Below are 15630 nucleotides of genomic sequence, written 5' to 3'. Positions count from 1 at the left end.
GGCTTTGTGTGACGTGTAGGTGTTTTGACACAGAATACAAATATTTCACAGTTGGCTAATGGTTTAGAGCATATATTGAAAAGATTTACCTTTGCAATCACCTGGTGCCTTTAGTGAATGTGTTTGCTTTATAAAGCCTCTCTGTTATTTGGAGAATATATCCCCACACTCCCATACATGTATTCATTTTCTGTTGTTTATGAAATATCTCTGAGGGAAAATGAGTTTTGCTTTGGATAATGGTAGGGAGCCCTCTCCTAACCTTCCTTTTAGCAATGAGAACCTCCAGTGGCCGTGACAAACCTTATTTATCAGGTGCCAGAAGGGATGCCCAGGGGTTGTCAGGGCTGGCAGCTGCATTAGCAGTTGTTTCTCCTCTCCAGGTAACCAGAACAAAAAGCCTCCCTGGTAAATCAGGTGTTTTTTAAACTTTAGTTTAACTTGCAATAGCAGCTCTTTCCTTCAGTTCCTTCAGTTGATAAATTTGTGACCTTTAGTGACTATACCAGTGCCTCTAATTGTAAGTGGCAGGACAATTTCCCTGTTGCTGTTGTGTAAGAGATGCAGAGAAACTTGCCAAGAGCAGCCTGTGACTTTTAACCACTGTATTAACAGCCCTGATCGAACTCAAAAGGGAAGTTAGGCCAGTGATCAGAGCAAGCTGAGCTACTGCAACAGCCACAATAAATGAGAAAACTCACGGGAGATTTCCTTTCCTCAGCACCCTCCCTGCTCTGAGGTGTGGGCAGCCAAAGCAGCAGATGTGCTATGGGGGAAAAACTCTGTTCTACACCTGGGAGAATGGGGAAACTCTGTTCTACACCTGGGGGAATGGGGAAATTCTGTTCTACACCTGGGGGAATGGGGGAAACTCTGTTCTACACCTACTGGAATGGGAAACTCTGTTCTACACCTACTGGAATGGGCTCCAGGGGGAATTCTGAGGAGGAGGTGGCACAAGAGCTTTGCTGGTTAGGATAAATCCATTTTGATGAACAAGCTGGACCTCCTCCTTCCCAGACAACACAAATAATGAGGTAGTGGCTTAACAAGGCAGCTCCTCAGCCCTTTATAAGTAGAGCCTTGTTTCCTTGAAAAAGGATAAATCTCTAATCTGCTCTAAGGGTTTTTATTTTCAACTAAGTAAAAAGTCAGGGTAAACTTTGCATATTTGTCTCATGCATTTACTTCACCCTATTTTGTTTGCTTGAATGTCCTTGTAATGTTGTGGAATCTTGTTTTGCAGCTTTAGGGTCACCTGTGACGTGTTGCAGGTGAGGGAAAGCAAGTTAGGAGTGACTGGAGCAGGTGAGGGCACAGACCTGGCCCAGCAGCCCCTTGAGGTGAATTTTGGGTGAATTTTGGCAGTTTTTGGGGCCAATAGCACCCAAAAGCAGATGCTTGGTAGGAAAGAGCAAGATCCAGCAATCACAGATGGTGCTTCCCCAAAATGTGCCTGGGGCAGAGCTCCTGCCTTTGCCTAACCCTGATTTAAGGAGCAGTATTCCCTCTGGAGCCCAACACTTCCAAGTTTTCCTTGCCAGGCTAATGGCAATTTTGAGCCTTTTTGTTTTTCTCCAGTCTTCCAAACTTTTGCTGATAGAGAACCCTGAATTAATCTTGAGGCCTTTTGGGTATTGGATTACAGTCTGTCCCAGTCCTTTCTGTGACAGCAGTGCTGGAACTGGCATGGGATGCTAATCCTTCTGTACCTATTCACTCAGTCGTAGAGGAAAATGCATGAAAGCAAATTGCTAGTCCAAGCTAAATTTAGATTTATTCAGTCGGAGTTAATTATAATCTTTATTTAGTCCCAAGCGTTGCCTTCTTATCATACACTTATTATAGCTGAGAAAATTAATTTTTATTCTACCATAAAGGTGAATGTAATAATCTGGGTTCAGGGAAGGGATTACTTTAATAAGATTTATAGGCAGCCTTTCAGACAGCACGGTTTTATTACTATCTGTAGGTGGCCTTGCTGCACATATGTCTTTCAGTATAGGTGACTGTGCAAAATGCAGGCAAGATCAAAACTCCAGAAAGCACCAGCTCAGAAACTTCACCCTCCAACTTAATCTGCTGGCAGGCAGGCAAAGCACTTGCCTTGCTCTGGAACACAAAACCACAATTTATGGCTGAATGTGTGGCCTGATCAGGGATTTCATTCATATGCATGGTTTAATTTCGCACTTAAAAATGTATTTTAGTAGCCAAAAGATTTATGAGGCCAGAGATGTTGCTTTAAAGCTTTTTTGGAAGCAGGGTAAACACAGGCACGTGGTTTCTCTGTTACTCCAGCCCATAAAACCGGGTGCCTTCGTTATGTTCCCCTCTGCACCAGGCTCAGAGGGAGCAATAAAAGCCTCTCGAAATTTTGGGAGGTGTGAAGAGAGAGCCAAGAGCTGTTGATGTGGCAGGACCCTGCCCATGGACACTGGGCTCCTGCCAGGGCTGCTCTCACCTGCAGGAATCCTGTCCAGGAGAGGGCTCATCAATTCTGGCCATTCCCTGATTTGCTGGAAGGGAGGTTGCAGTGAGATGGGCCAGCTCCAGCAGAGAGTGGCCACAATGTGCAGCTGGCAGAGGAGTCTGGGCAGCAAAAGTTTGACTCAGATAAGGATGGGAGACATTGTCCCAAGCCAACAAAAGCTCATTAACCTCTCTTCGGTTTTAGATGTTTGGAGTAAGTTGATTTTTTTTTTTTTTTTTTTTAAAATTGCGTCTTTTTTCTTGTCTTTCCAAACAAGCTGCTGGTCCAGCAATGTTTTGCAAAGCAAATCTCTGTCTCCACAAATGTGTAATCAAGATTGAATGTAAGGACTGTGAATTGGCTTCGAGTCCTACATCAAGTTCTATCCTTACATCAAATTAGGATAAGAAGAAGAGAGAATGAGAAAAGCTTTAAGGGATTTTATCATCTTTTCTCACACTATTATTTTTTATATGTTGACAGCTTCTGGTCTGACTTTAACGTTAAAAATGTATTCTTAACTCTTTCGTGCAGTATCATTTGTATTTTCGAATTCCTCAGTTCAGCTGGAAACAATAATTGTCATTCTGGCTCTTTTATGTGAATTCTCTGGATAACAAAGTCAAGCAGTAAAGGAGTAAGGCTTGTTTGTGAATGAATGGGAGGTGATGGAGTTTTTCCTGCTTTAGTTGGGTGATGGAATTTTACCCCTCAGGGGGGACTGTGGAGGGTTCTCCTCATTTTCCTTATGAATGTAAATCTGAGGAGATGAGTCACAGGATGGGCTGTGAGTGGAGGAAGTAAACAGTGCCATCCTCCTTTCCTGGGCTTTTCATCACATTGTGAGTGAGTCAGGGAGAGCACGAGGCTGGTGCTCATCCAGGCTCCCCAGACCCTCACACAGCCCAGGCTTGGCCCACTCACAGTGCTCAAATGCTGAATAAACTCGTAGTAGATTCCACTCTGTAATCATCTTCCTCCTCCTCCTCCTCCTCCTCCTCCTCCTCCTCCTGCCAGGCTCAGGACTCAGAGTTTTCCCAGGCCAAATCCCCCTGAACAGCCTCTCAGGGCTGGGGTCTCTGAACAGCATCCCTTGGATACAGGACAGCAAGTGACCTACATCTGCTCCAGAATTAATTATTTCCCTATAATTTATGAGTTCCAGAAGAGCTTTCCTTGTATAGACACCCTATTCTGGGATACAGTGTGTTTTTATTCAAGGCTAATGCCTGTAAATCCAGAACAAAATAATTATTCTGAATAGAGCCATTTTTATAGTGGAATAATGTACATGTGTAGTTTGATCTTTATGGTGTTTCAGCGAGGGCTGGTGGGAGGGGTTGGTGATTTTTCTGCTGTACAGACAAGCCATTGATTGCCTCTGTGAGTCATGGATAACATCATAGCACTTACTGGCACCACATTACTTGAAATGATTCCTCTTTTACAAAGAGGAGTGTCTGTATGAGCTCGATCTACAGTTCTGATGATGCTGCAGGAAAGATGAATTTTAATATTTTTCCCAGTTTTTGCACAGGTGCAGGATTGGCTTCTTGTTTGTTTTCAGAGAAAAAGGATATTGAAAGAGTTGCAATTTTAAACAGTTGTTCCTTGCACCTCAGAATTACTGATGGCTTATGGAAGACTTGGCTCCTGTTAAGTAGTTTGCTAAAGCTGAGAGAAGATTTAGATGTGAAATTTGGATTTATATTCCACCAGGAGCTGTTTTCCTTTTTAGCTACAAAATAATGCTTTCAAAAGACTTTCCTCTTACTACAACTTAAAATAGGTGCATTGTTTTTAACACTGACCTGCCACTGCCACCACTGTCCTCCAGCAGGATTCTTGTTTTGTTTATTTTTAAAAAGTAGGAATCTAAGAAATGCAGCTTTGATGAGAGCTGGAGTTCCATGAATGGCAGATTTTTGTTGCACAGTCTGACCTGCAGCTGTGGCTTTGCATCTCTTTTCGTCCTGTGCCACTTTCTGTGGTGGCAGTCCAGGATCAAGTGAGATTAAAACCAAAAATGATGGATAATTTGATGGTTAGATAAAAAAATTATCAAGAGAACAGAAGAGGGCAGGGTGAGGAGCAGGAAGGGACATCTCTGATGCTCAGTCTTGTCCTGGTGCTTTCCTCCCTCTCTGCACCTCAAAACATCACATTTTTCTTTCCTGAGTTTGCAGGATGAGCTGGGCTATGAGGGTATTGCCCAACCTGGAGGGAAGGATTTTAAGTACAAAACTGCAGTGATGATGTTTTCAAAGCTGACCTGTTGCTGCTCTAAGGCTCAATAATTAATCCAAATGAGTGCCTTAACAGGGGCAAAGCACCTGCCGAGAACCTGTGACAAAGGAAAAGTTTTCCCAAAATTCCAACGAAATATCTCAATTCACATCCAACATTTCCCCTCCACACCCCCAGTGCCCCAGCAGCCTGAGCAAACCAGACTGCTCTGTCTGACAAAGCACTGGGCTCTGGGGATGCTCTTTTTTCCCTCCATTTACTTTTCCTCAGCTCTTGCTCTCTTTTGGTACCTAGTTAGGGCCAACCCAAGTTCTGCTCCAATGTTCTGCCCTCTTTGATCTCGCTGGATTGCTCATTAAAGGAGCAGGTGATTTTTTTTTTTTTCATTGCATTATTGCACACCAGGAAGCTCCAGATGTGTCTGGCTCCTGATTCCTGCTCTAAGGAGGTTGGTGCTGATGTGCTGGATTAGAAAGGTGTGGGGTGTTGGCCTGCCATTGTATGAAGTATTTCATTTTAGATCTTCCCACAGCATCGTAAAATATTGCTAAATTCAGATATCATATTTTGTTGCAGGCTGGTTCTAGGACAAAGCCCAGCCCTGTCTACTGATGTTTATGGCTTCCCATATAAGCCTTCAGACAAAATTTGTATCTCATTTTGTTTGAGTTACAGTGGGATGATATCCTAGTCCTCATAGCAGTCCTGAGCAGAGACATCAAGAAGTTGCCACTGGAATGAAATGGAGGAAAGGGAAAAACATCCCTTTTAAACTTCCTGTGAACTGCTGCTTGAGAGAGAGAAAATATCTGCACGAAGTGTGTGTGGGAGTCCTGTAATGTAAACACAAATGCATTTAAGCCCTGTTTTGTTTTTGGTTTGCAACTATGTCAGTGTTTAAATCTCCTCTGCTGTGCCTTGGGAGGAGATTTTAGCTCTTGCTCCAGAAATCAGAGGTACCCTTGCTGCTCTGGCTATTTGCTTATCTGCTTGGCTGCTTATCTGTCCAGCTGCAAAGTTTTTATGATAAATGCATCTTCTCAAAAGTATTCCTTTCGAATGTAGTTCAGTTTATTTACAATTAATCCAGAAAGGGGCTTGTCTGCATTTGAATTTTTAGCAGAGAAGAAAACACCCTTCCTTCCCTGCGTGCCTCAGCTTTCCCAGGATCAAAGCTCACTTTCTGCTCCTGAGTTGGGAAGTTGCACAGTGGCAGGACATGTCAGAGTGGCCTGTAAAGAAATCACAGAGCAGAAATGAGGCTGCTAAAACATCCCTTGGTGACTTTCTGCTGGGGAGGGAGAGCAACCCCTGCCCATCATCCACATGGGGATGAAAGAGGTGGAGGGCAAGGACCGGGGTCACTTTTCCCAATTAGAAAATTGGTTTTCCCACGTTGTGATGCCACTGCCAGTTTCTCATCATCTGGGTTTCTGCATTTCACCCTGGGCTGTGCTGGTGTTTGTGATGAGAGCAAGGCAGGGAATACCCAGGTGGGGCTGCATTCACATTTGGAACTGAGAGGAAACCCTGACCTGATCCCCACGTGCAGTGGTGAGGGAGGAAATTGCTGGTAGAGTATTTCCTGCTGAGAAGTTTTTTTGGCTGCTTTTGTATGTTTTTGCACGTTTACTCATTCCCACAAAGAATATTCCAATGGCTGAAAAAACCCCCCTTGACACAAGTAAATATACAGCAAAAGTGAAGGCAAAACTATTGTGGTGAAATGAGAGGCATTTAAACAAGTGTAGATAATATCAAACTATTGAAAAACAAACGACCAGAATTTCAGCTGAGAACAAGAGTGGAGAAAAGTCAAATGGATGGGATTTGCCCTAGAATCTGTCTTTGATAAATGTAGGCTTTAAAAATACACAACCCGCAAAAAAAAAAAAAAAAAATAGCTTAAATATTAGAGCTTTTATCTCTGCTAAATTGTGGCTGCAAATATCTGAGTCATCTGGCTCGAGCAGGTGTAATTGTTTGTGTGTTGTGTATCTGCTGTGCCCATCCCTGCCAAACACTGAAATCACCACTCAGCCTCAGAGGCACAACGAGAGCTTTGACCTTAGGCTGTGTCACTGTGCCTTTGTTATCTCTGTGCATTTTGGAAGTGCTGCATTTCAATTCCTTGGGGTTTCTGTTTGTTTCCTCCGAGGCAGTCCCAGGAGCTCGGATTCACCGGCTTTTTGTTGGAGCTAAGAATTGTTAGTTTGAAAGAGACACTGTAGAATCACAGCCCAGACTGAATATATCTCACTGTTAATTAGAGATCAGCCCAAACTAAAAATGTCTGTTTGATCCCTCCCTTCCTCTGGAATCTTTTCTTTCCTGGGAAAAATCGCTCAGTGCTGGCTGGAGGATTGACCATTGTGTTGTAGAGAAACTTCTGTGGTTTCCAAATGTGTTTCGTTCTCCTCAGGAATTAAACCAAAAAATCCTTCTAAATGTCTGAGAACCTTCTGTGTGTAATGGATTTCTCCTTCTCTCAAGTTCACTCTTGCCTCTGAAACCAGCCCACTGAGACCTCTATCAAACCCCAGATATTTTAACGTGAAAAGTTTTGGTTTCAAGAACATGAAGCTTTTATCAGGTTCTCACTAACTTCCAAGCTGCTGTTTCTTTCCAACAAAGAAAATGTTCCATTTTTACTGCTTAAACTGTTCTGTTTTACTGCTACTAATATTCAATATGCCAGTTTCTTAGGCACATTGAAACGTGAGTGAGAAGAAGCTGAAAGTTTGATCTGATAATAAAAGAAAAAAAAAATAGACTGCCAGTAAAAAGTTTTGGGAGTTAGTTTGGGATCTGGCCAAATCACTCCTGTCTTTGTGGTACCCAGTAGCTGATTAATGGCTTTCAGGCAGGTAATGGATTGGGGAAGGTGGGAAGGGAGCTGTACACCTGATGCAATATTTCCAGCCTGAGCTTGGAACAAAAGTGTTATTCCGTGGTACCTGAGTCAGATTGTTCTGTGAGTGTGGCCAGCACTATTGATCCCCTGTAATCCATTGCTTTGTCAGAAACTCGGGGCTGTGCTAAGCAAACGTTTGAGTTGTCTTTGTGTTTCCTTTTCTCTTTGGCCTGCAGTGGTGGAGAGCAGAGGAGGGATCATGGACAGCATCCAGAGATTCTCCAACCTGCCAACCTATCTCCCTGCCAGCCCTCACATCTCCAATGCTGATATTTTCTTCTTCCTCAAAGAAGCCAACCAGGATATCATGAGGAACTCCAGTTTGCAGTCTAGGGTGGATTCATTCTTTATTTACAAAGCCAGTCAGCCACCTGTCCTCAATGCCACGTATGGACCCTTTTCTGTTGAACAGCCCATTCCCTTGGACCTCATGCTGACTTCTGCTTCTTTTGGTTTCACAAACAAATTCACTTTTAATTGGAAATTAAAATCCCACATAATCAACAGCTCAATCTATTCCAACAAACCTAAAATCCAAACCTTGTTCTATATAGCAGGGAAGGACTGGGATGACTACGACTCTGAGGAGATGCTGCCCTGTGTGAAGATGTTTGCTTTCCTGGAGTCTAGAGAAGTGGTGGCCAGCTGTAGGTTGACAGGGCACCTGGGATTATGTGTTGTGGAGCTGGAATTGTCCCCCAGCTGGTTCAGCTCCCCTCCACCCCTGGTTTCAGAGGAAACAACCTCGCTGGAAGGGATTACTGTGGAGCTCTTCTATAAGATTTATGCAGTGGATGGGGAATGTTCTCCAGAGGATGCAAAATGGGAAAACAATATCCATGCAGGTGAAGAGAATGAACACCAGGCTTTGTCAGCTATGGAGAGGATTGGTAGCATCGTTGTTTACCCAAATCAAGACAAATTAAAGCAGTCTTCGCTGAGGGTGGATGAAAATCTCATTATTCACTTACCACTCAGTCCAGTCAGAGAGGGTGACATTGTGACCTTCCATGTTTTCCTGGCTGATTACTCACTAGCAGACCAGTTTGTATTAAGGTAAGAGAATTTTTTAAAGTGTTGTATGCAAAACAGATAGGGGCAAATCAATGCTGGGTGTAAATATTTGATTATATTTAGTGTTTTCATGAGAGAACTTCTGCATTTTCTCTTCAACAGGGGAAAAATATAAATAGTCTTGAATTATCCGTGTGGATGACACTTTTTGGAACATGGGCACTGATTTTAAAGTACAGGCTATAAATGTTTGATTATTTTTTGTTTTAATTCTGTTTGTTTCTAGTCATAATTCTGCCTCTTAAATTCTGCCTCTGTAAGCCAGGGTAATTGCTGTGATGTGTTTTGCTAAAGAGTTTGGAGGGAGGTTTTTTCTGTTTCTTTGGTGAAGTTTCCTCTGGTTTTATCGACTTTATTATCATCATCTTTCCAAAATGCACAGGCTACATCTTGCACAGGTCAAATGTGGTGAGAGCTCTTTGTTTGCACTGTACAGAGGGGAGCTGAGAGGTGAGAAAATGAGCTCAGCCTGTGGAGGAATCCTTTGGCAGAGCCAGGATTTGGGGCCAAACTTTGCAAGTTGTCTTCAGTTTTCCTATAACATCAGCCCATCCTGCTTCTCCTAACATCAGCCCATCCTGCTTCTCCAAGCTTTTGACTGCTTGTTTCGTGGCCTATTTTTGTTTTAAGTTTGGGGACTCTCTGTTGACCTTTCCTTGTGAATCTGCCTGTAATTGGAGAATTCAGAAAGAGAAGCCACCCCGAGGGTTAGTGCTGCGTACTTGTTATGTCCTTAACTGTCAGACTCTGCCTTCAGAGCTGCACGGGGACCAAATTCAGAGAGAAATGTGAGCCAAACCGGGGGAATAAAAGGGCCAAAAGGTAATTGGAAAGTGTCATTGCTGTAAGGATGTGAAACTCCTGGGAAAGAAGGAGCTGCAGCCCGTGCAAGGAAAGCTCAGAGCAGATTCGTGCCTCACTTCCAACTTTTTTGATCCGAGAAACGATGGGAGCAGAAATGACAGAAGTGCTTTGGGGACAGATGTGGAGAAAAGAGACAGCAAACCTTATGCAGCACTTTCAAACCATTCAGCATTTGTGAAATAGCACATGCATATTAATAAACCTACAGATTGCTGCCTGCATGGGGACAAGTGGTTCACGGCACAGAGCTGCTAACGAGGGGGAAATGCATGAGAAATATAATGGGGTTTAGGCAAACTTTCAAAGGCTTGGGTCAGGAAGGGTCTTCCTTTAAACACAACTTATTCGTGCTTTTCTGTGGATTTACAGTTTTTAATTTGTTAAATATGGATTTGGCCAGCATCCACTGTCAGGAGATGGGCTGGCCTCACGGAGCAGGCGTGTATTGATCCTCGGTGCTACAGCACAGAGATTATAGAATTTGCCTAAGGCTCTGCAAGGATTTAACATCAGCTCTTAATTCTCAGGGTTTTGTTCTCTTCCCCACACCACAGATAAAATTCCCAAGGTATTAGAGACGACCTAAGACGAGGGTGTTTTCTTTCCACTGGAATTTCTAAAATAGCATTTGCCTCGTAACAAATGGGGCAAGGGGAGGTAGAGTTTTGATATTTCTGCTGGCCAGGAAATAACCAAAAACTCCTTGCAGAGCCACTTTTGAAATGCTGTCTTTCATAAGAAAAATGGAAGCACAGAGCAAGTGACTAAGCTGTGTTTTCAGGGAAGCAGAAAATGAGGGAGCAGACAGCTCCAGACTGGGGAGCCCCAGCCTGATCCACAGGTGGGTTCTGCTGAGAGCTCCCCTGGTCCCACAGCCCATGGGATGTGCAGGGCCCCAGCTGCCAGATGTTCTCCCAACATGTGGAATGTCCATCCCAGTGCTCCCCAGCTGGCTGGGAAGGCAGTCAGGTTTCCATGGGGATTTCCTTCTCTGAAAAGTGTATGGAATCTGTTCATCTCCAGGAAATGTTTCTGTTACAATAAATCAGCATGTTTTACGTGCCCAGAAATATTTCCTTGGAAAATTCACTGTTGGATCTCTGTAGTCTAGCCTGTCTGGGCTTTTATTTGGCTTTGCTTGCATAGTGCTTTTCATCAGAGAAACTGAAAGTATTTCTATTTACCCTTCAATCGAGTGCTGAAAGTGAGATGCAGAATGCAATTGTGCTGCTGGTTCACCTGGCCTTTAGAATGGAAACTGCAACTGTTGCTGTGATTATTTTGAATGATAGATGTTGGGTCCATGGAGAGATTTTCCAGCTGAAGTTTACATGGAAGGCAGGGAATGATGCTGAGGGAAATACAAGCACTACAGGCCTCCATCTAATTTATGCAGTTTCCCTCACCAGCTTTCCCTGTTTTTCTGCTCAATGCTAATGTCTGTGAAAACCCAGAAGGTTCTTATATACATAGAATTTCTGTGTGTTATAGCCAGAGAAAAGTACATTGAAGTGAATGTTTGCCTTGGGAAATATATTTTTGCCTAATATAACTGATAGTTTTTAATCATATCTGTTGTAAGAGTAGCAGGGTCTGGCTCATATGAGAGGATAGATCAAAACCAAGTCATTCTCAGCACAGCATTTGATGCCAGCCTTGAGCTCTGACAGGATGCAAAGGAGCAGATATGCTCAATTTTATTCACCTCTTTACTATTTCATGCTGTGTTGCATAGTATTTTATTTTATGCTGCATTTTTTCCTAGCAGAACCGACTTCAATTCTCATATGGGAGCCGATTCTTTTTTATTTTGGTGAAATCTGGGATTCTTAAGCAAGCTTGGGAACTGAGAAGAAGCTGGAAGCAGCTCCTCGATTGAGCCATGTGCTGTGGGGAGAGACCCCCACAGGGCAGGTCCCTGTCCTCCCAGCATTGTCACTTCCAGGGGACACTGGAAGCTCCAGCCATCACTTCCAGACCCTTCCATCAGCCCAAACTTGGCTTGAGCCAAGTCTTGGTTGGTTGTTCTCGTTCAGTAAATTGAATTTCAGGTGGAGGGGGGAGCTCTAGTGGTGCTGTGTTTGAAATAAAATCCATTTGTTTCTTTTGCTGCTGGAATCCAGCAGGGGTGGATTGTGTCAGTGGAGGGCACAGATGTGTCAAGGGGCAGAATTTGGGGACTATTGGGCATTCAGTGCCTTTGCTGTGCCTGCCACTCCTATTGCTGCCTCTGTTGGCAGATGATCTGTACATGATGTGCCATGAAATGCTTATGACACTGGAGATTAATTTGTGGCCTTGCTGGTTTGATCTGTTCTGCAGAATTCACCATCTGGGAAGATAAATTTTGCCCATTATGTTTGGTGGCTTGTCACTAAGCACAGTTTAACTGTAAAGGTAGGTGAAATGGGCTATGTTGCCATGATTAAACTCTTTTATGGGCCACCGTGTTTAAAAAAAAAAAAAAAATTAAAAAAGGGTAAAAAGGAAGGACAGCTTTGAGATTCCAGCAGGACTCTTGCATACTTCATTGTCACAAATTTTCAGGCACTTTTTGTCCTTTGATATGCTGGAGTATCTCTGTTTCCTTCTTCACTTACAAACAAAGATGAAATGCAGTAAATAAGGAAAGAAAAGATGGAAATCATGACTACAGGAGGGGTAACAGCAACTTTAGTGCTAATTGCTGAACAGAAGAAGTCTCCTGATACATGGAGGAGTTATAAAACAGACAGGAGAAAACAATTCCTGCTCAACTGGAAGAACAGAAATCTCATCTAATAGCACTGGGAATGGCTTCTGTTTCTTCTGTGGTGTTTGTTATTATTTAACTCCATCTTGAGACTCAGAGGATGTATTTAAAAGAAAAATGGGAGTCAATTTGTACAGCAGGAGAACGCTTAATGAAATAAATGGACAATTGCCCCTTGGTTATAGGAAAGAAATGAGGACAGTCTCTTTAGGAGTAAACAATGGATTTTTGGCCTGGTTTCCAAGTCTCCCCATCTAAAGTGTCAGTGAGGATGTGCTGCTCCTGGAAGCTGAGCATTAGCAGCAAATTGCCACACAAATGTGGGTCTGTTGGCATTCCTTCCACGTCCAAAAACCAACCACCCATCCTGCTTTTGTGCCCGCCCAGAATAGAACCGGAGATTGGAGAAATTCCAGGAATAACAGGCAGGGGCTGAGAGCAGGTAGTGAATGCCTGGGCAGTGGCTCAGGGTGTGGGCCATGGCAGGACCCTGCTCAGGGACACCTGGCTGTCACTCTGTGCCCCACGACAAGGATTATCCACCCACTCCTCCCTGCCTCGGGGCTGGGGGATGAACCAGGACAAAGTGTAATCCATGCCAGGAGACCCTTCCTGATGATTCTCTCTAGGCAAAATGATATGAAGGATTTATATTAATAAACATATATCCATATGGAGGAGATGATGTCTCCTGCTAAGGAATAAAAATTGCACAGACCATTAAAAGTGACTTACAAGGCTTCTGTGTTAATAATGAAAGATCTGGAGAAGTCTGAGCAGTCGTCTAGAAGGCCAGAAAAAGATCATTAAGAGGATGTCTCCTGCCAATAGCTGCCAAGAGCAAACAAGGGAAAGAAAACAGAAGGTTTTGGATCTGGAAATGCATAGAAAATGAGAGTACAGACTGTGGGGAGTGCAGCCTGTGAGGAGGAGGCTCCACATGGCCTTCCCTGCTCCTAAGCAAGCTGTGGGAATGGGGAAGCACTGTCACTGGGATTATTACTGGGGAGACAAAGAAATGATTCACTGAAACATCATTTCAGGATGAACATTCAGCAGAAATCAAAGTGTTGAGAAAGGGGGAAAAAAAAATACTCCTCTGAAATCAGAAATGCTGGTTCAGATTTAGAAATAGTCACAGAAATAAACCATTACTGGTGGCTTGGGAATAATTTGGTTTTTAGTCCAAACTTTTAATGAACCCAAGATGAATGTTAACATTTTTTGGTTTCTCTTTTCTCTCTGAATGTACATGGAACTAAATATAAATATGAAATAGTGATATGTAATATTAGTAGAAATATCAAGCACTGCTAAGTCTGGGAATGCCAGATGTGTCTGTATAACCTTCCTTCAGTCCCCAGGTTCTTATGCACTGTTTCATATTCCTCCAAGACACATTCACATTATTTTTTCCCCCCAGATCTCCTGCTTTATTTGATGCCTATATTGTCTTCCCCCCACTATTTATTTTCTTTTTGTTACTGAATTGGAAAGGGAGTAACATCTTTTCAGGACACTCCTACGAAGCCTGAGGGAATGTTTTTTTTTTTTTTTTGGCTTGAATGAACCATTTCTATAAATTCTCCTTCAGGAAAGGTTGAACCACTCTTTTATTTTTCTTATTTCTGTTTGAGACCAGCTTGTGGCCCAGAAAAATTGGCTCTAGCTGATGAAAACCTGACATGATGGTATGGAGCCACAAATTTCACAAGGATGCTGTATGATGTAGTTACACCTGAAACTCTCCTGGCTGAAGGGAAAAAGGTTTCTTCCCTGGGAATCCATAATAATGAATTATTTCCATCCTGGAAATAATTGTGCCACACTGGCAGCTTCTCTCCTTCTCATGTGCCTCAAGATAACCTCCTCTGCCCTAGCCACACTGGAGAGGGAGAAGAAAAGAAAACACCCCCTCATACAGTCTTAAAACCAGTTTAAAATGACAAAAAAAAAAATCACTCCTCCTTAGAGCTGGAGCAATTCTAAATGCTTAGAAAGAGATGAATCTCCAACAGGGAATAAATGGCCCAGTGAATCCTGAAAGACCCTGCAAGACTACAGTCAATAAAGCTTTTTAATGGAATTTTAGATAAAGGTCAACTATGTGCTGCAATAATCAGCTGTCCATGATCAGTGCACAGGCAGAGCAGCAGCTCCAGTGACAGAGAGAAGCCCTGGGAATTGTTGGATATTGGCTTGGAAGTGTTTCCAGATGGGATTGCAGCCTCGTGGTGATAAAACAGGGGCCTTTAATTGAGATGTTTCCTGATGGCAATCTCTGCTGCCCTGCAGAAGGGCTCCTGGATGTGCTGCTCTGTGCACAAACCGAGCTCCTGTGCTGCCATGGAGGTGCTGGAAAGGGACAGGAGGATGGGGCCACGTCCTGGTGGCTGTGGCCAATGTTCCCACTGTCTGCTCCTTCCCTTGGCCTCCCCAGCCTGGGCTCAGGGATCTTCTCTTCTCTTCTCTTCTCTTCTCTTCTCTTCTCTTCTCTTCTCTTCTCTTCTCTTCTCTTCTCTTCTCTTCTCTTCTCTTCTCTTCTCTTCTCTTCTCTTCTCTTCTCTTCTCTTCTCTTCTCTTCTCTTCTCCTCTTCTCTTCTCTTCTCTTCTCTTCTCTTCTCTTCTCTTCTCTTCTCTTCTCTTCTCTTCTCTTCTCTTCTCTTCTCTTCTCTTCTCTTCTCTTCTCTTCTCTTCTCTTCTCTTCTCTTCTCTTCTCTTCTCTTCTCTTCTCTTCCCTTCCCTTCCCTTCCCTTCCCTTCCCTTCCCTTCCCTTCCCTTCCCTTTTCTCAGAGTAGTGGGGAAGTGTTTGTAAGAGTTGGAAAGGAGGGTGGATCAAAATGCAGAATTACATTTATTACAAATATTTAGCCAGTGTTTTTCACTGAGAAGGTGAAGGATTTGCCAGTTGTTTTTCATTTTGGTGGTTTGGGAATATTTCATGTTGTGTGCTAAAACACCGAGTGCATCTGGATTGAAACAAAGATCCACTTCCCACTGGAAAAGTTGCTTGGATTGCCTTGAAACTCTACTTCTCCTTCCATTCAAGCCCTGCCAGCACCTCAGCTCTCATTCATCTGCACCTGTGAGCAGGAACGATGTGGCAATGTCATGTAAATGAATTTGCTGTATCTCATACCCAGAGCCACAAAGCAGGAAAACACGGAGGTGTCTGTGTCGATTCTGAGTTGTTTGCTGCAGGAGCAGCTGTCTCAGGGCTGCTCTAGGAGCAGGCTCGTGGTGCTGTGTGTCACTGGTGGCTTTTTGGCACGAGTGTGACAAATCAGGATTGTGAGGGGAGCCCTG

At 43.5% G+C, this 15630-nt stretch overlaps 1 protein-coding gene across 2 annotated transcripts in view; it reads left to right on the top strand.

Annotated features, from left to right (window-relative positions):
• The window catches only part of TMEM132B (transmembrane protein 132B), a 219211-nt gene that overhangs the window by 51519 nt on the left and 152062 nt on the right, over positions 1-15630 (top strand). For both annotated transcript variants that reach the window (XR_015807610.1, XM_088175778.1), the window contains exon 2: positions 7811-8690. Coding sequence is in view for 1 of the 2 variants with exons in the window: in XM_088175778.1 (XP_088031904.1) it covers positions 7811-8690 (880 nt within the window). In the remaining variant the exon portion in view is untranslated. The remainder of the gene's footprint in view (positions 1-7810; positions 8691-15630) is intronic.

This window comes from Sturnus vulgaris, chromosome 19 (genome assembly GCF_052056855.1).
Source record: "Sturnus vulgaris isolate bStuVul1 chromosome 19, bStuVul1.hap1, whole genome shotgun sequence".
Lineage (NCBI taxonomy): Eukaryota > Metazoa > Chordata > Aves > Passeriformes > Sturnidae > Sturnus > Sturnus vulgaris.
This window is presented reverse-complemented; position numbering and strand designations above follow the sequence as displayed.